General features: G+C 43.4%; 1 protein-coding gene across 1 annotated transcript in view; it reads right to left on the bottom strand.

Annotated features, from left to right (window-relative positions):
* LOC144157811 (uncharacterized) overlaps nucleotides 1-24,351 on the bottom strand; it is a 32,294-nt gene that overhangs the window by 4,170 nt on the left and 3,773 nt on the right. The window contains exons 2-12 of the mRNA XM_077688556.1: nucleotides 18,795-18,917; nucleotides 17,673-17,786; nucleotides 16,903-17,025; nucleotides 16,135-16,248; nucleotides 15,358-15,480; nucleotides 14,530-14,640; nucleotides 8,776-8,889; nucleotides 7,295-7,417; nucleotides 6,530-6,643; nucleotides 5,780-5,902; nucleotides 5,065-5,178 (exon numbers count right to left, since the gene is read on the bottom strand). Coding sequence (XP_077544682.1) covers nucleotides 5,065-5,178; nucleotides 5,780-5,902; nucleotides 6,530-6,643; nucleotides 7,295-7,417; nucleotides 8,776-8,889; nucleotides 14,530-14,640; nucleotides 15,358-15,480; nucleotides 16,135-16,248; nucleotides 16,903-17,025; nucleotides 17,673-17,786; nucleotides 18,795-18,917 — 1,296 coding nt within the window. The remainder of the gene's footprint in view (nucleotides 1-5,064; nucleotides 5,179-5,779; nucleotides 5,903-6,529; nucleotides 6,644-7,294; nucleotides 7,418-8,775; nucleotides 8,890-14,529; nucleotides 14,641-15,357; nucleotides 15,481-16,134; nucleotides 16,249-16,902; nucleotides 17,026-17,672; nucleotides 17,787-18,794; nucleotides 18,918-24,351) is intronic.

The raw sequence follows: 24,351 nt of genomic DNA, 5'->3' as shown, positions 1-24,351 counted from the left end.
CGCCGTAGTGGAGGGCTCCGGATTATTGGTTATACGGTCTTTTCCTTGTGGGAGTAATGCTGCGGGCATCCTTTAGGTACCCGAATAAAGATTTAGTGTAGGATGAGTCCTGTCTGTGGGCGTGTAATGATGCGTCTATCCTTTAAAAACATAAAACGGGATTTGGAGTATGACGCGTTGTTCTCTTGTTTTCCTTGAGAACGAAGTCTGTTGTTTTGTTTCTCGATTGGCGTTGCTTTTATGTCAGCAAATCTAGTGTGCGTCACTGGCAAGCACTAACGGCGAGCCAAAATCTCGCGCAATGGCGTGTGCAGTGTGATGGCGCGTGAGCCTGTGCAGTACAGCTGATGGAAAGGGTGCTAGTAAGACCATGCGTTTCAACAATTCGGCCAGACGTTGCGGTGAAAGACACATTAATTCTCCTCACAGATTTTTTTCGTGATGTTTGTCTGGAAAGTAGTCTGTTCAGAGCGTTTCGTTTGTGTGGCGGCCTGTCGTTTGTTTTGTTTAGAGTTTAATGGTATAATATTCCTTAAGGGGGAAGAGTGTCACAAACACTGGAGCGGCACTCACTTTGTTTGGAGGGACGAAATCGTTGCTTATTCGCAAAAGACCGCCACTTTTGGTCGCTCCTTCCTTAACTCCCCAATATTAGTCATCACGTTTTTTTAAGGGCCTCATTCTTGCGTGCTTCGGGGCTCTAAAGGGGGTATTGTGGTGGAGACGAGGAATTCCAACGCGCGAAGGTAGATTTATTTCGCCAAGGCTACGTCAGCCAGGCAGGGAAAACACGGGAAAATAGGGCCAACGTGGCCCCGGAATGGCGGACAGTGGGGTCGTTGGCGAGAAGATTTTTTGCGAAGTGCGAACGCTAGGTGCGGGCAGTCGGTTCGAGGTCGCACAACATGCCCCGGCGAGGCCGAGGTGTCTTCGCTGGTACCTGTTGTTGCTGGACCTATTGTAAGGCTATTAAGGTATTTCTGGGAGCAGCAGGCTTGTGCGTGGCACTCACCAAAATACCAAGAAAAGAGTTCACGTGCGTTCGCGCGTCAAGGGTGGAGCACATGACAGCTTGCGCTACAGATGCCCAGTTCGCGAAGCCCGTTGCCACCTGTTCTAGTGCTTGCTGACGCGTTTCATATTGGGAGAAATGTGAAAGCTAGCGGACAAAACGATCCTGTTCCGACAGTCATGCATGAGGAAGACGACGATGTAGCTGGATATAGCGATGAATACTACTTCCACATGTAGTGAAAGGCGATGACGAAATATGTAAATTTCAAACATAATGCAATGCGTGGTGGTGTGTCTTTCGTTTCTAACATAGAAAGAAATCCCCCAGCTTCGCTATTGTTCAAGCATTGCGCGACAGAGTGGAAGCTTCGACAAATTGTTCGAAGAAAGTAGCCCAAAATATCTTTAAAACGCCGATGTGGCAGATGCATGGGGCGAAACAGATTTTCGACCAACTTAGAGGCTCCTAATATGATTGCGGGGTGAAAGATCAATTTCTGCATAGAAATTCGTCCAATAAGCGCACTTTTTCAATTCCTGTATTGTCTGAGTGCTGTTGTATTCACGTTTTCGACGTAAGAAACGGAGCGGATTTTTTCGGTCCCGATGATTCGCCAAAAAGGCGTTTTTTGAATTGGCGCGTTTTCGCTCAAGGGAAAACCAGCGGCTCCACGGGAATGTCGTGGGTGAAAAATATTTCACGCTTAAAATTGTTGCAGGGTTGACTTCTATATTTTCATGCTCGTTTTTTTGCGCACACATTTTCCCGCCTTTTTCCGTCGGAAGCGTTCCTTCAGAGGGAAAAAGTCGGGAAACGTCATTGGCCATTACTTTTCCTTCGCAGCAAAATCAGTAGGCCTCATTTCTTGCAGTGTTTGACGTGCTTGCTGTCTGACTTTTTGGGAAAGGTATATGCGTCATCGATACTAATCCTGGCATTTTTCGCGGCTGTTCTGACGTGAGGCGCATTTTTTTTTGTTTCGAGTAACGGTGTCTTTCAAGCTTTTTTCTCTCCTTTACGCTACACAATTCACTGGCTTTGTGCGGGTCTTCCTTAAAAAAAGTGTTTGGCTGACGTTTGAGAAAAAAGTGCTTGGAAAAATTGTTTGGAAAACGTTTAAAAAAAGTGCTTTGTTGACATTTGAAGTTTTGTTCCAACGTGGAGCTATGCGCGAGGTTCTAGAGACCCGTTTAAAAATAGGGCGGCTGGCGCTTATGCAAGAGTCGCGCCTTAGCAATAAAATCGTAGACGTGGCACCCTCGATGTAAACTTTACCGATGCGAGCTTAGAGCGACAAGGGAGTTTTTAAGGATATCACGACCATCTCGTCTTCATAAGACCGTGTTATATAAATGACGAGTGCCTATTGTCGTGCAAACGCCTCCGGTGGTGAAGAACGTACGCCCACGTTTCACCGGCGGCGGCGGGCCCGGTTCGCGCTAGCAGGCAGTGTGGGCACCTCACATTTCATACACAGCGGGGCGCGTCAGTTGGCCTGTCTCGACAAGTAACGGTAGGAAAGAGCGAACTGCCGCGCTACACATCATATATACACGGGGGGTGCCAACAGACATTCAAAAATGGACGAGGCTACTGGCGGAGGTCGGTGGATAACATACTGCGCATGCGCTTCCGGCGCGCGCTTGTCGGAAATCCGATGTTTTGGGGCCCAGCGGCGCTGCTTTGTATATTTTTATTTCACTTTGGTTTCACACCTTCTGTGTCGTGTGCAGCCATAGGCGGAGGATGCGGGGGGTTCTCGAGGGCCAGAGCACCCCCTAGTGTGTTTCCCGGGGGGCGTGGAGGGGGGGCAGAGGTGATACTGATCGCTGCATGCCCCCCACACCCTGAATTTCCATTAGCAATGCCATTACCAGTTATCATTTGTTTAGAGCTGCCTCAACATTTTCAGTTCAACTTTTACTGTGACGAATCGCAGACTGCAATTGCGGGGACGTGGACGGCTTACTTTTATATGTGCCATTTTTTTCTTGGAATCCTCATTACAGGAGAACAGGAGCCCTAGAAGCATGTATGTATGTATGTATGCATGTTTGTGCATGTGTTAATGTGTTATATATATATATATATATATATAGATATGTATTATATATATATATATATATATATATATATATATATATATATATATATATATATATATATATATATATATATATATATATATATATATATATATATATATATATATATATATATATATATATATATATATATGCATCATTGAAGTTTGCTGGCTGAGGTTCCAGAACGTTTTGGAAGCTTTTCGAAGGTGTTAATATGCAGGTGTAAGTTCTAGTGTTGTCGATCCGCAGCGTGCTGAATCTGCTCTTTTTTTTTCATTTCTGCTTCTCAGAGGCGCGCACTAATGAATTTGTCTCTGTTGCCAGGCTAGCGACCGAGCGATGCGAGACAATCGGAATGAGCAGAAGTGAATCCTAATCAAACTGTAAATCATACACTCTAGTGTTTGCAGGTGCGTTTCCCTGAATTTAATAAAATGTTTCGATGATTGCATTTCTATTATTCAGAAGATTGTGTAACGCAAGGATGGCGTGCCGTGCGTTGTGTTTTGTCGCACACTGCACTGTTTCCGTTAATTTGTTCGCCAATATCGTGTACAGCGGGAGCAAAATATGCGGAATGCTGGTTTATAAGGCTACCTACATGCAGCAATAACAAGCGAATGAGGCATTTTAATGATATCCCTACGACAATTTTGAAACCGGGATTTTTCCTCCGTTTTATACACCGATGCAGTAATTCATTGAAAACAAATTTTCCATGTCCTGTATAATCCCCATTAGAAAGCATATTGTTCTCGACGTTTGCTAAACCGGATTTTGATGGTCCAGATAAGCTTGAACCGGCCAGGATATTAGCAGAGATATGAGATGTTCTCGCGACGACGCGCGTCTTTTCCGAGTTGTTTTGTGGCCATACTTTTCATCTGGGATAAACGCAGCATATACGCCTAGTAACGTTTTTGTGCTAGCTGGGTTCGAGATAAATGCGCTGCGTAACGAATTCTCCGCAGAAAAGAATATACGGGCACAATTACTCCCTTCAGACATATCTAAATTTCCAGAAGTGTTCTCATAACCAGCGGCGCACTTTTGCACGCCCCGCCGATGGTTTTGTGAAATGAACTATGTCAGACGCGTTCTCCGGTAGGCTTTGGGCATGTCACAGCATTTTCGGCGCACAGTTGAGTTTTGTCTTCCGTGCAGGCCAGTTCTTGAATATAAAATAAGTAATGGAAATCTATCACATACACCCATTTGAGATTTCGCTATAAAACAACTTGTGTGTACCGATAGATTAGGATACCCTGGCTATCACGCGCTGGTACGTACATTACGCAGCTGTTAGCGACTCTACGGAGTGGTAGAGTGTACGTATTTTGTACTATGAATTCCGCTCTTAAATGCGACCAGTGTAAATATGAGCCTGTAGCTTCAGCTCTGAAACGTCACTGAATTTGGTTTAAAATAACAGGATGACGAACCAGCCCAGCAACTTATGTGTCAGTTATCTTTCAAACTTTGAAACCATTAAACATTACCCGCATGTAGGGTGCTATAAATACAAAATGGCAGAAGTACGGCGGACGATAGCGGACCCACTTGTTTGCTTGTTTTTCCAGTTAGGATGGAAGATAGTGCTAGAACGGGCTAAATGTTTATTGGTTGATTTTAGGGTTTAACGCGCCGACGCAACGCAGGCGACGAGGCGCGCCGTAGTGGAGGGCTCCGGATTAATTTTGACCACCTGGGGATCTTTAACGTGCGCCGAAATCTCGTACACACGGGCGTTTTTGCTTTTCGCCTCCATCAGAAAAGTGGCCGCCGCAGCCGCTAAATGTTTATTACTGACATCAACACTTGCTTCAAAAAATTCTCCACAGGTCAGCTATCATTACGCTAGCTACTGCTGGAATGTCCCGAAAATACGATTGGAATTGTAAGAGAAACGGTAGCTCGTGGCATGCATAAATTTTGTACAAAACTGCCATAATGGCTAATCACCTGTGCAAGTGTCCTCAACCATGTGCTCTCCTGGTATGCAGACGCACTCTCCTTCGGGCTCAACGCACGCCGCTCCTTTTTTAATACATTCCACTCTTTTCGCTGCCGTGCAGGCTGTTTGTTGATTGGGAAAGAGAGAAGGGAAACACAACATTTACACCCCCTTAAATTTCTCATCAAACGGCGGACTGTACACACAGAAACTCCCACATATCAGATTGAACGCGGTGGCCGATGCTTTTTTTTGCCATTTGTAAACAGTACTTTGCGGTAGAATTTTAATTCATTTCGACATTTACCGTGACCAGTGATTGTGATTCTCATCCCGAAAAAAATATATTGGCCGTGAAAGGAGGTGTAATGTATTTTATGGTTCCCATATAAGAGGACACGTATGGAGGGAACTTTTACAGGATGCCCTCAAATTTACATGTATTCAACGGTGTGAATTGTACTCGCGCCGTAAGAAGGAGAGAAGTAGTGCCTAGAATGGCTTTGCCACTTCTGTTTCGTAGTCACTATTGATGATAGTACCAAGTAATACAGGCTAGATTTCCATTCCGATAGTTATCGTTGCCTCCAGCAAACGTTCAACGTTTACGTAGGAATTTAAGGCATTGTGAAATTGATTGTCAAGAAATATTGATTGTGAGAAAAACATTACGAGTTGGACACATGTCTAGTTACCAACACAATGTGAAACAAGGTTGCTTACCTTTGCAAATGCCGCCGATCATTTCCTGAAATGAACTGAGGCAGACACATTCTCCTGAGGGCTCCTGGCATTTTGCCCCTTTGCTCAAGCACGTCTGATTGAACTCTTCTGTGCAAGCCGGCGCTTTATTACAGAAAAGAAGTTTGTTTGTGGAGATTAGGTCCAAACCTCGGTATATATTAGGTTACATTAGGAACGCGCAGAATATGTATGGTTACAGATTTTCCTTTAGACATGTTTTCATATACATAACAGAAAAATGTCAATTAGTTTAGACATGGAGAAGAATTGCCAAATTCATTATGACATTGGTGATGGTTCAGCTGCCGAACGGGGTGACGTTTTCTTTCAATAAATCTTCCAAAGCAAATTTACTGAATGAATGTTCCAGTTATGCCCCAAATGTATCGCTATCGAGGGACTGCACGTTTCAAGATTTTCTTCAAATCTGTAAGCATTGTTCCCCTCGTATGCTTCAAAGCATAATAAACGGCCATTAAGCTGTAATAATACAGAGCTAGTCAAAAGGTAATACAGCTCGTTTCTCGAAATAACTTTAAGCGAAGTACAAGGACGAAACAACGCGGTTTTTATTGCAGAGATGTCCACTCGCTTCAGCAATTGTTAGAGCAGTCAAATCACGTTAAGGGGACTACTGGCAGAGTTTCTATAAAAGCTGATAGAGAGTGCAAGATCCATTGGATTTGGCGTGCGCAAGTTTCCACAAGAGATGCCGTAATGGATAATCACCTTTGCATGTGTCGTCGATCATCTGCTCTCCTTCTTTGCAGGAACATTTTCCATTAGGCTCAATGCATAGCCCTCCCTTTTCAAGGCACTCGATTCTTTTTTCCGTCGTGCAAGCTGGTTATTTATAGAAAAAAAAGGAAAACTAAGTGCCACATACCCAGGCCTTTGAAAACTCATAGCAACCTGCCCTTTATATGGCTAATGAATTCGAGCGCGTAGCTTTACGGGGTTTTAGAGGCAATCTCTAGCCAAATTTGGGTTCTTCATTACAGTACAACCTTTGTCTTACACCGTCGAGATTACCAATAAATGCGAAAGTCAGTACGGCCATGGAGAATTCCGAGCTACAAAAGGCGGCATGAATTCTTTTAAATTCGTGCATTGGAAGGGAGTTATGCGATGACTCACGTGAGGGGCCGAAATTTAGACTACACCCTTGCATACCGGTCTGCAAGAATTGATGCCGACTTTGAAAACGTTTCTTTTACAGTGTCATGCCCATTATGTACGCTTCCGGAGGAAATGAAATTCACATGAAATTTACGAAGAGGTGTTATCGCTGGTGTTTACTTCGGGAAGTTAAAAAATTGTGGAGTTGTGCTGTTCACTTAATTATTCCGGACATTATCTTCGCTCAAGAAATTTAGGATATTTTATCCGTGCTAGAGGACACTCCATAAAAATTCTTATATATTGGACGTGGTAGAACAATGATTGTTGGTAACATTTTAAGACGCCCTTTTAGCAGTTCTCATTGCTATTTACCTCGGCATGTGCCTCCAATCATTTGTTGAATTGAGCTGACGCAGACGCACTCTCCAGTGGGCTCCTTGCAAGTTGCCCACTTCCTCATACACGTTTTCTGCATTTCTTCGGTGCAGGCCGGAGCTTGATTACAAAAAGAGCAAACGATGTACGTCAGCGCTATGGCTTAAACATTTTATTTGCTGATAGAATATGAGTACGTAGCTTTCAGGCGGCGAGAAATTTATTGTCTTATGTTTGGCAGTCCAGAGCGAAGAACGGTAATGTTGTATTTTAAATATAGATCCTTATCAGAAAAGTGAAAATCAGCATGGTGTACAGAGTGATTCCACGAGAGAAGGATCATGCCTGTACACGCAATTTTTTTGTTGTTTTTTCCACATTTATATTAGTTATGCACAAGCCAGATAATACCTTAAAACTCCAATCCGTTTTTATTGCGTATACTTTGCGAGAACAAAATTTGCAAATGTGGTGCAGGTGACGCGCGATTTTTGGCTGCTGCAGTTTTTTCCAACTTTAGGGGTGACTGAAATTTATTTCAAAACAAAAACAACCCCGATATGACAAACAGGTCAAGGCACGTTTTGCGTTCTGCTGTGAACAATAAAAATTGAAAAAAATTCTGAAGCCACGACAGACTCTAGGTTCTCGCTAACATCGAATCCCCTATCTCCATACGTGTACTTGTGACCAACTTCTCAGCGATAGGTAATGTCAACCAGATATTCGTAAATCTATCGGTAAAATATCGGTTGTACAGAAAAAATGTAAATATAGGCAAAAAGATTCAATACTGGGCTTTTTCTAAAAATGCGTAACTTTAAAAATCAATATAAAGCCCGGTCTCGATTTCCTCCAAAATTGAAAATAGAGAATTCTCAAGAGGGTAAAGAATACTGGTGAAAAACATGTGGCATCTTCTTCTTTGTACCGAAGTTACAAGCTAATGAACTCCTGTGTTCGAGGAGCGTCTTCGTGCCGTGAGATCCGCTACTCCGGCGTCTTTTCTGGCTGCGCGTTTTGAGCAGAAAGTGACTGCTGGCATTCTGCGGCCACACCAGGTACTTGTTAACCCTTGGGGTGCACCTAAAAGAGATCGCGTGTCTATTCGTTTTCATTTGCCATGTTTCACTGAATAAGCGCTAGCACAGATACACCTGTGGCGAAGCGGCAAAAAGCGCGCCTTAGCGGGGTAACGTTTTATTTAGCAAAAAAAAGGTGACCAGGATATTATAAAAAAGAGTTTTCTAGGTATCCAGACAACAGAAACATTTTTCTGCAGTTAGCCTCGAACATAGCGTAGATATTACGCAGCCAGATTTCCATTTCTGAGGTGTCATCTCATGTCACCAAATGCTCGACAGGCAGCGCACAATTAACGCGCTGCTTACCGAATATCCAGAAACTCTGGCCTTCAAAGCAAGGTTGTAGTTTCGTGGCATGCATAAACTTTGAGAAGAGACATTGTAGCGGATTACCTTGGCAAATGTCGTTGATCATCTGCTCTCCGGCTTTGCAAACACACTCTGCGTTGGGCTCGACGCAGGTCGCCCCTTTTTCGAGGCATGCCATCCTCTTTGCTTCCGTACAAGCTGGTTGTTTATTAGAAAAAAAATAGAAGTGCAGTTCAAGCAGCGCGCACCCTTGAAACATTGCGTCTAACACTGGAGTATGTTCACACTGACTCTGACACCACATTTTGTGTGGTTAGAGCTGCGTCCTCCAGCCGCTCTAGTGTCAAATAACGACTACCCCGTCTCTATCTGCACAGTCGATATTAGTCTAAGCGTGTTCGTAAAGCTTCTTCTATGAAGCTTTCGGTATTTTCCGGTTTATAATATTCTTCGGAAAATGGTAATGCGCAGTAGGTGCGCAGGTGACGCGGGCATTCGACGGTTCTACGTGTTGGGCATGACGCTGTTTTTATCTCTACCGTCGTCAGTCGCTACCCACATGTTGACGTACGATGAGTACGACGTTGCTTGCCCGCTGTAGGAGTGAACTAGAGGGCTAAAAAATGTTACTGGTAAACAGATAATGTTAGACTTAACCTGAAGGTATGATGTACGTCGTCAACAAGTACGCAGTAGAGACTACTTACTTGACGCCATGTGGCCAATTTGAGTTGCCGTTGAAAAACTCAGAGAAACGCTATTTTAGCTAAGCGATACATGCTAACATTCCGCGGAAGTTATATCGGCCTACGCTTCACCAGAAGGTGTGACGGTGCACCGCGACTTGTAGAAACGTATACAAATAAATCAAATGATTACTTCGAACTCGAATACCAGGCTAGTCAGTCGCAAGGCATCTGTGCCCGTACTATGAATGCTGCGAAACCCTGAGGCCTGCAAAAATGTAACATGCGCAGAGAGGGGCACACATTTCTGTGGAGCATTCGACAACACATTACAAGTAGGCATGCACGCGGCGTTCACACTACTTTCAATAGTTGGCTCAAGAAATCTGCCTGTGGGTTCGTGAGGTTCTACATATTCATAAAGTTTTTGTACATTTCCACACAGACCCTGATGAAAGATGGAAAATTTGGCGTGGTTATTGAGAATTTTAAGAATTGAACAGCCATGACGTATGTTAAACTCACATATAGCAGGTGAGGCAAAATAGTTGTTACAGCAGGCCCTTAAACTCAAGCAAATGGAGCAATTACGCATTCTCAGACATCGTTTCAATGTTACAACGTTGTTCCGTGGCGTTTATGTAAAGACAGAGGAATTGCGCGGGAGACAAGGCTGTAAAACTGGTAATACCGCTGGTTTTCTATTTCCCACAATAGCGATATTTCAGACTAAAGCAGGATGAATTCGTATTCCGGTCGCCCTTTGGCCTAGCAAGGATTCACAAGATCCCACAACATACAGGCCTGTGTCGTGTACATGTTGTGTCTCATAGCTTATCGTAAAGCTAGTTCACGTCGTGGCTAAAGCATCGCAAGACGCTCCCCGACTGTATAACCAAATGACCCACCTAGACATTCTGTGACCTGCCTACCGCTTATCAAACGCAGACGGGGAAAACGAAAACACCATAAAAACAAAGCTTTACGTAGACTGTCCAAATTTTCAGATTTAATGGTACTACACCCTCACTGCCCAATGTCAGTGCCGTCAAATCTGTAAACAACTAAAAGGAACCTCGGGTATTTTTCTCCCGTCCCCATCTGGCGCAGCAAGTTAGCCGGGCTAATTATGGCAGACTTCATCAGAGATCGTTCTAGCTCTCTCTCTATCTCTCTCTTTCAAGTAATTTTAGACATCCCTTTTGCCAAGAACGAGCTGTGACATTGGCTTGCAATGGTCACGCAAGATTCGCGGGTAGCAATACATGAAGGTAAAGCGTGCTCCCTGTCTTCAATAATGACACCCAAATGTTCCCTTTGCGACAGGGACAACACTGTACCGCAATTGCATGAAACCAGAATTTTGCAACTCTGTTCCTTCTTTCTGCTCGACACAGCGCCGGAGGGAATGAAGTGCCGGGCCAACACAGTGTTCCAATGGTGCAAGACCCCTAAATCTCAGCTCTCACGAACGATTATAACTACTCTTATAAGTTCCACTATCTAGTCCTCGCGTGAAATTGCGGTGAAACAACCTCAATCTCTATGTAAAAAAAACTGTTACAAGTGAGCACCTCAGACCACACTTGGTATCTTTAAACATACGGGGAAGTCATGAAGCGAATCATCGCATTACGAATCAGACGCTACTTTATACCTAAATTCTCCTTTGCATTTAATTAGTTTCTTTATTCTAGGGTAGTTTACAAAGGAAGGTCTCCTCCATTCGCCTCAATACCTACGAATTCCTTCATTGAAACCATACACAGAAGCAGTACTGGCTCGAAGCATAACGAAACCTTCGACCAGGTCTTGCTTGCCGTCTACATGCACTGCCTACAACCGACGTCCCTTGGGATGCAGCATTACACTATGTGCATGCATTCAGTTACGGCACGCCCTGTGCTTCTCCAAATTGACCAGTTAAATCAGCTTCCACTGTTCCTTTTTATCGGAATACCGCAAGTAGAATACTACTGGGCCTACTCATTATCGGGGCAGTGGTAGTGTACCCAGAGGATTGGAAACGATTTCCCATTTCGCTGCAGGATATCTGCGTACAACACGCTGCTATATCGAACTGGTGGTTAGGACGAACACATGGAGAATGCTGTCAATTGAGGCGTGCAAACCGTGGCGCGCGAAGCTATTCTGGGATGCCTTCGGTTCTCTCCGACCACATCAGAATTATTTATTCTAACACGTGAATTGGGATAAAAATCGCCCAGGACTTTGCATTTTCTATAGACGGTACTCAAAACTAGAGGCACCTATACTCAATGCGCAATGGCTGCTAATAAAAAGCAAGCGAAGCATACCTCTCTGCATATCTTTCTCCATTACGAATCTATTTCAATCACACAAAAATAATCCTCGAGCAAATTCGCAGCTATGATCAGAAAGTCAAAGAAGAAGAGAAGATACGATTCGTACGGACATTTGTGATCAGCTGGATCCCATAGTTATTTCCATAACACCGGGTCACCAATGCGGAGATGGCCTTATAAGGACAGCAGAATATGCTGCACAGAAAATTCCCCTGAACGCACTCTCGGCAAACGTTGACCCCATAGGCACCCACAATACGGGTTAGGCCCCATTTTATGAACATAATGTCGACCAGTTTCGCCGAATTTCCAGTGATTTTTCTAGAGAGAATACACTGGTTCGTTCAGCCATATGAACGGCATATATCTGCGACCCACGAAACCCATCCCAGGGGAAACCCATGGGTATCTCCCGGTTTGTCCCCTCCCACGGAGCATGCACAGCGATAACAACAGCGCACCCAAGAAGCAGAAGCGAGCACTCTCACACAAGAAGGTCGTTATTCGACCGGTACTCCATTAAACAGGGGCAGCTGATTTAACCTGCCTGCCGAAATGGCTACGCGGTCCCCACAATTCACGGGTGGAATAGCCTCTGTCACCTCTCTTAGAGTCCTGACCACCCTACCAGAGGCTGTAGAGTGGGCTGCATACCGACCGCGCTAGGAAGCGGGCATGCCCCAGCAATTTCGGTGATATATTCGAAAACAGCGGTTTTAATTTTTTTCTCGACATTCGAGCCGTGTAAAACCCTCTGCAAAACTCCCCAGATCTCTCAGGTAGAGCTCATTTGCGCGCAGGTGCAGACTGGCATGGGAGCGAATGAGCCTCCTCACCACTGTGGTGGAGTACTCACTACGTCTTCCACTTCTAGTCTCACACCTCAGCAGCCGGGATATTACTAGAAACCGAATAATCAGCTGTTATGACATTGCCAGGCAGTGTCACCTCGCTCGCCTCCATTATCCTCCCACCTATTCAGGGATTAGCAGTCATCTGGAACACCTAGGTAGTCTCATGTAATCCGATACCTTGATCTGCCGGGTAATAGTCTCCTACATCTATTCCGTTCAATATCCTTCACTGAATGAACTTCTTGATTCTGACAGGACCAGTCTCATACACGCTATGTGGGCGTGCCCTGAGATCGCTTACCATATTCATGTAGTGGTGCGCCGTAGAATGATCCGTTGAGAAGCTTGGACTAGGAAGTCAAAACACTCCTGGTCAGTCGTACTGCCATCGTCCCAGCTCTTGAAGCCAGAAGCTACCTCGCACCACTAAACCACATACTCAATACAGTGGACTCCCATTATTACGGTGTATACAGGGACCACAAAACACTTCGAAATAACCGAACTTAGTTCACACCACCTCTCTCTTTTGGATTTTCTTCACAATCACGACTTTCGTCCTTCTTCACCATCTTCGTCACCTACTCGAGCGTACGGCACGTGTTGCCATGACAGTAAAGACCTACCGCTGAAGTCCAAGCCTGAAGCATCCACCACATAAACTGTTCACACGACGCTATCCGCCACCGAAAAGGTTGGTGGTTGAGGACTTAAATAGGGAGAGACGCGTACGCTAGCGCGAGTCTGGACGGGCCGACCACCTTATAACTGCGCACCGCCGATGTTGCGCTGGCGCCGAGATGAGTACAGAACACAGCGCTGTTTTCGGAATATAAATTCTAGAATTCTATCTGAAAATATTGTTCTCTTGGATGGCTTTATCCGAGATAAGTTCGCATTAACCAATATTATGAATTTTGGCTCCATATTATTCAGCAATTTATTTTTTCAAATTTCATACAATATTGGATAGAGCAGCGCATCATTTTAAAAAAGCAAAAAATATCGAGTGTGGACTGTTAACGTATTTCTCGGTTTCCCTGTGTCATAAACGTCCCATAAATATCTTCCGCTTAGTCGGAATAAAAACTAAGCAAGCGAACTACATCAAGCTCACGGCTATAAAATTTTAGTACAAAATGGTGGCAGAAGAAAAGAGGGACAAAGGGAGAAACTTTAATGAAAATTGAAGAGATCAGCCTCACTGATGTAGGGTAGCTACTTCAGATGGGGGTGAATACAGTGATTTAAGAGACCAAAAAAGATGGAAAAAAATAACAAAATAGAGAAGTAAGAGTAGAACGTCGCAGTACACTCCATAATAGTGATGGCCATATACATGATAAAATATCAATTTTATATAGCGCTACGCAAAACATGATGTCACTGTTCATGATGAGTATATGTAAACATTTAAAATGTAAAAGTTCACAGTATTTACAGGACCGCCTGTAAAAATACCGATTTTGTAAAGATGGTTTAAGAGCATGCAGCTTAAAGGCGTGGATAAATGCGTTTTTCTGGCACAATTTGTCTCTGCGTAGCAGTGCCATAAGCTTCTTTACAGAACTCGACTGTAAATGCAACACTCAACAATGTATACGTTGCTCTTAGCTATAAAAGGGAATGCTTCGATTAAAACTTGATATTTTGTGGTTACAGAAATCATTTAACTGGCACCTGCACATAGCCTGCACATTTCAGTATTACATCCCAATATTTACACAATTAGTCCGCTTGCACAACACACGGATCATGAAATGCCCAATAAATATTATGTTTAGGGGTTGACCAACGGATTTTACCTTTTTTCACAGTCAGCAATGCCGCGGTTTCCAACACTCAGGCGTACGTTCGGCTTTCGCCGAACATACTGCTGACCAACCTCCAGAAGTGCTAATGGTATGGGCAAGACCCGTTGTTGGTGGCTTTCATAAGTTTTTCGAGTAAGCTGCTGTGGTGGCAAATCACCTTTGCATGTCCCGTTGATCATCTCTCCTGCTTCACAGACGCAGTCCCCATTGGGCTCATTGCATGTCGCTCCTTTTTTAAGGCACTCCTTCTTTTTAGCAGGTGTGCAGCCTGGTTGGCAATTACAAAGAGACAGAGAAAATTTATTGGCACCAGGCACACGCCTTCAAGATGTTTTAAGCAACACTTCTTTCTATTCAGTTTTATCAAGCAAATATCACTTTTATTAGCAAAATTTGTCAGGCTTTTTATTCCTGTTGTCGCTTTTTCACTTTTTAGCACTTTTCTGCTTTTATCACACCGTTTTAGGGGGCGAGTTATTAGGTTCTCTGTCCATAGTTAAACTAACAGCTCCGTACTATTTGGGTATATTTCTGTACTGACATGGATCAGAGGCCTGATTCCGCATTTTTGCGGATAATTTTCAAATCTGAAACCTAGTGTAATGTTTTGACATTCCTGTATAAGAGGCAAGTTATGGTGAAAAAGTTTGCCGCAGGCCATGATACTTTGCGTTTTGCTTTCACAGATGTCGTTCCAGTTTTTAAAGCATTTATTGGATCGTGTCTAGCGGCGTATGTTTCGTTGCAAAGGAGTTGCGAAAGAAATGGGGCTGGTGGGCTACTTCATTGACCGCTTTTTACTATCAGCATTTAGGATAGTTCAAAGTCACTCAGGCTGAATTTCTTAGCTCGACCTTCAACATACGCTGCAGAAACGTTTCGTAACGCACTGGGTAGAACATCCGCAACATATTGAATACGGGGAACAGCTTTGGGATAGGGATGTAACTACATGTCCAACCCAGCTGACGTTCCTGCTGTTTACCTTTGCATGTGCCGCCGCTCATTCCCTGGGATGGGCTGATGCAGACGCACTCTCCGGTGGGCTCCTTGCATGTCGCACCTTTGCTCGCGCACGTTTCATTCACTTCCGCTGTGCAGGCGATTTCTTGATTATAAAAGAATAAAAGAAAAGCTTTAAAGGCACGCCTTTAAGATTTATTTTCAAAATAATGGGATAAGTGCAGATATATTCATGCGGCTTACTTTGCAGTCGTATAAAATACCCTCTCCAGCGGTGCTTCCCTAAGCATAGTAGTGATATCCTGTATTTATAACTATATATAGGGATGACGATTGCAAAGGCATGGTAGTGTGCAGCTGTGCTAGGTTTGAAACGTGGTGTAATGTGCTTGAAAATATGCCCAAAAAATGGTAGAGTTCTGAATGGTCATTCGATTGAACGACAAAATTTAGACCTATACAGGTATCTAACGTTTGGGGATTTTGTTTGAATATCTAAGGTAATGGTCATCTTTTATTCCGAAAGGATGATGATGTAGCAGAATAATTGCAATAAGACGTTCCTGAGTCAAATGATTTTAGGTCATATTATTCACAAATGTCATGGAAGATAGTTGAACGACAGAACTTGCTCCATTTCTATTACTGCGTCTCCATTTTCTTCAGCAGCTACTGGACAGATCCGCCCTCGTAAAACACACTGCTTATATATTTACAAGGAAATCTGCATTGCTATGGCGAGAGCTGCAGCTGGAGCCATGCACACATTTTCCTGGAAGGTACGTTATTTTCGAACCACCTTTGCATGTGGCGTTGACCATCTGCTCTCCTTCTTTGCAGACGCAGTCTCCGTTTGGCTCAGCGCACGCCGCTCCTTTTCCCATGCACTCCGTTCTCCTTGCTGCCGTGCAAGCTGGTTGATTATGAAAAACAATGACAAGTGAAGGGCTCAAAACGCACGCGTTCGAGATTTCGCTGCAGTGTTAGAACTGTATCATAAGTGACTCTGAGCACACGTATCTAGGTTGCTTGTTGACACACACTCTACCCATTTTTATCTGTAATTTCCAGTAGAAGTTTCGTCTTTTTCACCCTAAACAAGAATGCAAAACTCAGAATGGGTATGGAGAATTATCATAAATGGAACATAAATAAAATGATCAATCTCTGCGTAAAACAAGACCTATGGAAACCATGTTACAGAGGGTGATTGTATGCATACATGTACATGTTGTACGTCCAAGGTTTAGTTTTAATTTTCAAAGCAATTATTCAGCTCGTGTATTAGAATATTGCTGGTGGAGGTCAAACACCGAGAAATGGCGCTCGCAGACTAGTTTTATAGATTGTTTGTTAGCTTCACCATTGAACGTCGAAAAACAAGACGGTCAAGTTTCATTTTGGTTTCATTAGCATTTGTGATTATCTTTCGCTCCAGCAGGCGTTCGACATCCAAGTAGTGCGACAAGCTTTGGGGTATAAACTTCAAGTAATATTGAATGGGACAAAACATCACTTCTTTGTAACATGATGAGATGTGCAGTCGAAGTGTAATTGTTGTGCTTACCTTTGCATGTTCCGCCAATCATTTCGTGCAATGAACTGATGCACACGCACTCTCCGGTGGGCTCTAGGCAACGCGCCCCTTTGCTAGCGCACGTTTGGTTTATTGCTTCTTTGCAGGCGGGTTCTTCACCATAAAAGTAGAGCGAAGAAAATCAGAAACGGCATTTAAACTTTCTGTGCAAAGCATGAGCTATGTACAGATAGATTAGAAATGCTTAGATTGTGGGCATGGATAGCTACGTTCTCCCGCCGTATTTTTCTCTCAACGCCAGTGCTACCTATGTATTTTATTATATATTGTGATCACAAATGCGACATTAAGCATGGTATAATGTAGTTATAGCTGTGAACGAGGTTTACCTGTATTTAAAGTATTTATGCTTATAGTTATCAAAACACTTGTTACAGTAAACAATGAAATTTAAACTTATACAGGCACTCCACGTTTCACGATTTCGTACAAGTATTTAAAGCTGCATTCCGCTTTATGTTGAAATGAACACAATATTGCAAAAGTGAAGTAATTAGAGTCTGGAAAATTGATTTTATAGCTCGTGTTTTACTTAGACCATTGAAGATAGTGCTAAGACTTAGCACTATCATTAACTGGCACTAACACCTAGCACTTTCATTAGGAAGGCGTCCGTTCGCTTCTGTGAATGTTGGGTGGCTCAGCTGCCTTTAACGCACTGCTAACCGAAATTCCAGAAATTCGTACGTTTGTCCGTGTACTGAATAACGTTTTACAGAGCTTCAGTAATGGCTGATCACCTTTGCAAGTGTCGTTGATCATGAGATGTCCTTCTTTGCAGACGCATTCTCCCTTGGGCTCAGCGCATGTCGCTGCTTTATGAAGGCACTCTAGTCTCCTTGCTGCAGTGCAGGCTGGTTATTTTTTAAAAAAAGGAAGCGAAGTGCATCAAACACGCCAGTAAAATTTTGCATTGAACAGAGGACTATATAAAGATTTATCTCTAGCACTCAAATTAAAGAGGGTGGTAGATACATTCTCTAGCCGTTTAGTGTGTAACATTGCAATAAACTGTTCATATTGTCAACATCGACAGTAATACAAAATTCTAAAGGCAGCTTTGTTTTAGGAATTGCTAGCTAGACAACTTTGTGCAATAGTTGAAGTAGTGTGCGAGTTTCCATTTTTCGGGATAAAAGTGTGCAGCAGTCTTCGAAATTAAAACCTGTACTTATACTGCGGGTTTCCAGATATCATTTAAAGGCTTAGAAGGGGAATACGATGTGTTTATGCACATCAAGTCTAGTAGCGCGTGAATCCTGTTATCAATAAGGCTAAAAAGCTTGTTTTATCCCCAGCTCCCCACTGTCGGAATTGCATGCAGTTGAAGGTAAAATTGGCTGAATTTCTACCCTGGCCCTTTTTCCGTCTTCAGCAAGTGCTCGACATCTCAGGTAAAGTTGAACAAGCCGAGTTATAAATTTGCAGAAATAATTAAGGACTACATGAGGAAAGGCTATAAGTATATATATAGGTTTATGAAAGCATATATAAACTCATGTATAAAACCAAAAGTACTTTATTTTAAATTCTCGCGTAGTTTTCAGCAGGTCCGAACATTCTGATATACACATTGCTCGTTGCTATATTTGTTCAAATAATAAGTGGTTTTTAAGTGGTCAGTTAGGGTATATGCGGGGCCAGAAGAATTTTAATACAGACGAGGCTGAAGGACTGATTGTTATGCTCGTTTTTTACTATTGCCATTGGCTATAGTAATCACCATTTTTGTGGTAATCACCATTTGATACTCCAGCTGGATTTGAAACACTGCGGAATAAAATTGTGAAAAAGTGTGTGCAAGGACACGTTGTTTTTGGTAACTATACTAGGACTCCAGGCGAATGCCAAACACGGTTTACCTTTGCATGTGGCACCGATCATTTCGTGATTCGGACTGGCGCAAACGCATTCTCCTGTGGGCTCCTTGCAAGTCGCCAGTTTTTTCATGCACGTTCGAGTTATTTCTTCTGTGCACGCAGGCTCTTCAAAACAAACGAAGCAGGCGAAATAAATCGGACAACAAATAGAAGTTTCCAGTAAGCAAAATGGGCTAAATACAAATCTGTTGCGTGAGTTTAGTGTTTACGCTACCCAAACTTCCCTTTCTTAGTCGTGTTTCTTTCATAGCAAAGAGTCTTTTTTCTTTTTATTATATCGGGACCAGAAAGACGAAACTGAGCGTGGTATACAGCAGTTCCAGCTCTGAAGTCTGGTATATCTGGTTTTAGATGGTACAACAAGTAGTAGCTAGTACTCAGTTGCATTTTTACAGTAGAGTAGAACATCAAACTGAGACCTATACTTAGGAGCACCGACACGTGGGCAAGTTGGTATGGAGACATGCGAACTAAAAGCGCAGAAAAACGCGGGACAGAGGGAACAACTACACAAAACAAGTGGTTAGTAAACGCTTGTCCGGTGTACTTCTCTTTGTCCCGCGTTTTTCTGGGTTTTAATTAGCATGTCAGACCAATACTGCACACTTGAAGCTTTTGTTCAATTTTTAAAAAAGGCTTTGAAGACAACACACAACATTGTTCCATTTAAAGGAACCAGCATTTTGTAACTCCTATAATTCCATTGCAGTCCCCCCAAAAATTTATTTAACTTAAAAGCATGTGTGAAGTTTCGAAAAAACTTTTAATCTCCAGGCTCCAGTAATTCAATCTCTGAAGAGCGTCGGTGCGCTTGTCAATGATACCGCTCATTTTAACCTCCACGTTTTATTTTAATTTTTGGGAGAATATTTAGACCTCCTTAACGCTGTTGGCAATGAGCTGCCCAAATAAAGTGATTATTTTATTTTTTCTGGCTTCAAATTGTGAATGACGTAGGCCATGTCTGGAAGCATGTGTGCAGTGGTTCCAGTGGTTTTTCTAGCGTGCAATGCCAAGTAAAATGTTTAAATGTAACTACGTGTCATAGTAATATGTGTCATTTTTATTATGCTGCGGTTAGGCTATTTGCAAAAATGTGTACGTTCTCACGGAATTATTCGCAGACGGTTATGAAAGTGTTAGTTCTGATTAACGGCGTTTATTGAAGCCTGCACTGAGGCTATTATATAGTCTTTTGCGATTTACGTTGCAATAACCATAAATTTGAATTAAAGGGACCCTGCAACACTCTTTGAGCAGTGCAAGTAAACCTGCGCAGCGTTTAGATTACACTGCCAGGAATACCTGAGCCACATATTACACGTGCACTGAAGCGGTGAGCGCGCAAATCGATGTGAAAGACGCGGAAAAACAAACCGCTCTCTCTTCAGTTGTCCTCATTATGCATGGCCTGAGGGACGTCACATAGGCCATGGCTGCCTGATCGGCTGTCACTGGTCAACTTCGCGGGTAGATTCTCCCATTTCCGTCGTCGTCATTGCTGTGTACGAACCTCTTCTATGCCTGAACCTGTAGGCACAGTTTTGCCGTTTCTTTTGTGTTTTGAGTGCGCGCGGAGTTTGAGTGATGAGCTCAATACTTCCCTTTCAACGGGACCACTCGACTACAAACGTTTATTGCTTCAAAAACGCCCTACGAGCCCGAGCGCGCACTTGCGAGCAGGCACCCATGCCTGCTTTTTTATGGCACCAGACCGGAAATAGGCCCCTCCGCGTTGCGGAGAAAAGGAGAAAACTACCCGGCATTTGATATATCGAAGGCCGCCGAAGAGAACGCCGCGAGCCGCCCCCCTCTCCGGGAGAGAGCGCGCAGCTTTCGTGGCGTTGCCCGTGGTCGAGTTGAGAGGGAACGATTATGCGCGATTTCTCATCGCGCGTAGTTTCGTTAATTGTGAGCGGATTTTCCTAATTCTTGCGGGAGGAGATTTCTGGGACAATAGACTTTATCCCAAAATACATTACTCGTAGTCGATGGCAAGTGTTGCAGGGTCCCTTTAAGTTTGAGGACATTTTTAGCTCCCCTACAAGACCTTTTATTGTAAACTCTACGTATTACGATGCTAGTATAGACAAATAGACAAATAGGTTCCCAGCATAGTTTTTTAAAGTCACGAAGTATTTATATATAATGCTCTACGACAAAAAGGCGTTCTACTAAGCCACATTGCTTTAGTAATTGTTACTAAATTAGGTCTCAGTCATTGAGCTTACAATCCACGCAGTCCGCATGAGCTGACGGCGAGTTACATAATCGACTTCCGCGAGTGTCCCTCGTAAGAACTGCAATTCCGCTTCCCCCATCTGGGCCTGTCTATCTGCATGCGAATTGAGGGCACTAGCAGGAACGAACTGACATGTCAGCGCGCACCTCTGGCATGTCAGTTTCTTTAATTAAAAAAGCAGCTTCGAAGGTACGCAACATTTCTGCTATTATTGTGAATTCATTGCAATGTTTCCTGAAGTTTCCAGAGTTAATGCTGAGAAGTCCGACGATGATTTCCAAAGTCTGCCTGTGTAAGGTATTAAAAAATGTAAAATTTGGACGCGCGAGGAAATGTGCAACGGGAAGTACGGTTAGAAAACGTGATCTTTCCAACGTCTGCTTGGCAGTTCACGCAAATGACTGATGTTGTTTCATGTGGTTTACATAAAGTTTTCCCTTTTTAGCCCAAGCAAAACTGTAATTGTTAGTTTCTGCTGTCGTATTTGAGCACTAGAGCACGTATCACTTTGTTTTAGGCAAGGTTCCATAAGCCAACTAACCAATCAGTATATTATATTTTATTGTGTAGTCAGAAATAACTGTGGTTGCAACAACGCACAGGCGCGACATCCGTATTGAAGAAGCTACGCATTTCCTGCTTTTCCATCAGGTTATTCACGACATCAAGAAAGTATTTTTTATCTCAGCAGGTAATTAATTATTTTTCAGGTTTGCCTTTCCCTTACGTTGTCCAACATCATTTTGTTCTTCATGAATTTGTTTAAGATCAAGAATCTGCTTCTGCATAATATATTTTCCGGCACTCATCTCTGCCTTGATAGGTTTAACCATCTTTACCTTTCATTTAGCTCCTTAGTAACGTCGCGATAGTCTTTAAAGAAATCATACTGGCTTTTCGAGGTGTTGGGAAGTCTTCGTTTAATACACATCTCCCTTCATCGAGAACCCCTGCACAAAACTCCTCGCGCAACTGCGGCTGCGGTTCTACGTGCTTCGTAACCTCTAGAAGGACCAAGCTTTCGACAGAAGGCTATATAACTGTCCCGAGTAAGCTGTGCTGCAAATTCCAAACCTACCCACACTTTGTTTGCTTTGTAAACTTTTCTAACCAAGGCATCCCCTTGAGTCATGGTAGTAGACCGGTTGGCCACGATTCCGGAGCCTTTCCGGCCAAGATTATGACAATTCATTCCTTCTACTCAAGTTATGAACCTCTCATCATCAAGAAATACCATGTTCCAGGCAATATAGTTGTCACTGTTTGGCATGGCAGCATCAAGGCCTTAAAGCGACATTAATTACCTCGGCGAAACTCTCAGCATTGGGGAGGGGATTATATGGCCAGTAAACGGGGATGGAAAAGGCATTCGAGCGTATTGTACCTGTAAAAATATTGAAGGTTAGCACTGGGTGAGGTATACGCTTAACAATGAAGAGTTCCCACCAAAGAAAGCAGTCTAACCAATTAAAATGTCAGGATACCCAGGTTGAGGTAAGAGCGCACACAAGGTGGCATGCGTGACATGGTACCATTGTAGCCAACGAGCATGCGGTACGATGTAGCATAATGGCCGATAGTGCGGCTGCTTGAACTGTCAGACCACACGATGCCCGGGGACGCTATGAGCCTGTCGCAGTATGGAAGGTGAGTGCTGTGCAGGATTACCGTCCCCGACGCAAGCAAGAAGGTTAAAAGATAAAAATGCCAAGGATTCTAGGTTGAGATAAGGGAATCACCCAAGGCTGCGGACACAACAGATATTGTGATAACACATGCGTTTGCAGCACAAAGTAGCATAGGGACAAACATTCATTCTCATATCTTGTATCAGTCTCGGGCATCCTGAGTATCCCCGGTCCCATGTGTACGAGAAGGCCATCAGAATATTGAAGTGTGCCGCTGAGAGAGGTTATCGCCACTGACTCTCTAATGGTAGTCATAACAGAATAATAATAATAACTTTGGCAATTTCTAGCAATGAAAGCTATAATACAAAAAAATAGTGTAATAAAAATTATATTATAATATAATGTTTGCTTTCTTATTTTTTGTACCCCAGAACCTGGCCTGTAAGGTGGTAGGCCACTCAGAAAAATTAAATTTTTTGCACGAGATCGATTTTTGCTTTTGGTGGTTTCTGTGTACCCAAGCATTCAAGAGTATGTTTCAACACGAACTATTGTCTTATCGTGATTAGGTTTACAGTTACCGTACTTTTTCTATGCCACGCCCTTATATTCCAAAACTGCACCCAAAACTAAAACCACTTTTCATGGCTTGAGAAATTTGGTGTAAGAACACCAAATTTCGGAACCCATAATTTCTGAAGATCGTAAACATTTTTATTATTCAAAATACCCTAGAAACTTCCTTAAAACTGAAAGCTTAATTGATGACCTAAAACAGTTTTGCGCTTGTAATTATTTTTAACTCGGGAAAGGGCCACAAGGCAGCGTGCTCCCAAGGAGATCTGCGTAACCTTGCCTACACTATTATTTGCCTTGAATGATGCAGTGGCACACTAATAATGGCACTGTTAGTCCCCGGAAACTCCTCAGGAAGGCTGTCTTTGAACCACAGTACTACATGACAAAAGGTTGCATCGCCAGATATCAGCAGCGCATCTAGAATGCGCAGCGCAAGTCAAATGACGAAACAGAACAGGCCAGGAAGGAAAGACGAGCAGCTACACTTGTTAACGACCCGCCACGGTGGCTCAGTGGCTAAGGCGTTGCGCTGCTGAGCACGAGGTCGCGGGTGCGATTCGCGGCCGCGGCGGCCGCTTTTCTGATGGAGGCGAAAAGCAGAAACGCTCGTGTGTACAAGATTTCCGCGCACGTTAAAGATCCCCAGGTCGTCAAAATTAATCCGGAGCCCTCCATTACGGCGCGCCTCATCGCCTCCGTTGCGTCGGCGCGTTAAACCCTACAATCAATCTACACGAGTTAAAGGAGACTCTAATGCGTCTCGCTAGGGCTCCAGCTATGAACCTTGTGCATTTTAAGTCTCTTTTTGGTGTTTTGCACATGTTTTGGTGGGTTTGAAAACTCTGTTTGCGTTTCTTTTTTCAAACAAGATTTTTCTTTAGCTCATGCGACGGAATCTTTCAAAACCTTTTTCCGGCTGTTTATTTCGAACTGAAATTTTGGGCGCTTACCATTTAAACCCAATTCCATTTCATTGCTCTCGTTTCAACCCGGCGCAAAACGACCTTCTCTTTTCGCTCTTTCCCATTTCGCTTGTTCCCATTTGAACCCGTTCCCAATTGAACCTTCTCGTTTGTTCCCTGCGCTT

Source organism: Haemaphysalis longicornis, unplaced genomic scaffold, assembly GCF_048455015.1.
Source record: "Haemaphysalis longicornis isolate Haplotype H1 unplaced genomic scaffold, Haemaphysalis longicornis Haplotype H1 scaffold_10, whole genome shotgun sequence".
Taxonomy (NCBI): domain Eukaryota; kingdom Metazoa; phylum Arthropoda; class Arachnida; order Ixodida; family Ixodidae; genus Haemaphysalis; species Haemaphysalis longicornis.
Note: the sequence above shows the minus strand (reverse complement) of the source record. Positions and strands in the feature narration are given on the sequence as shown.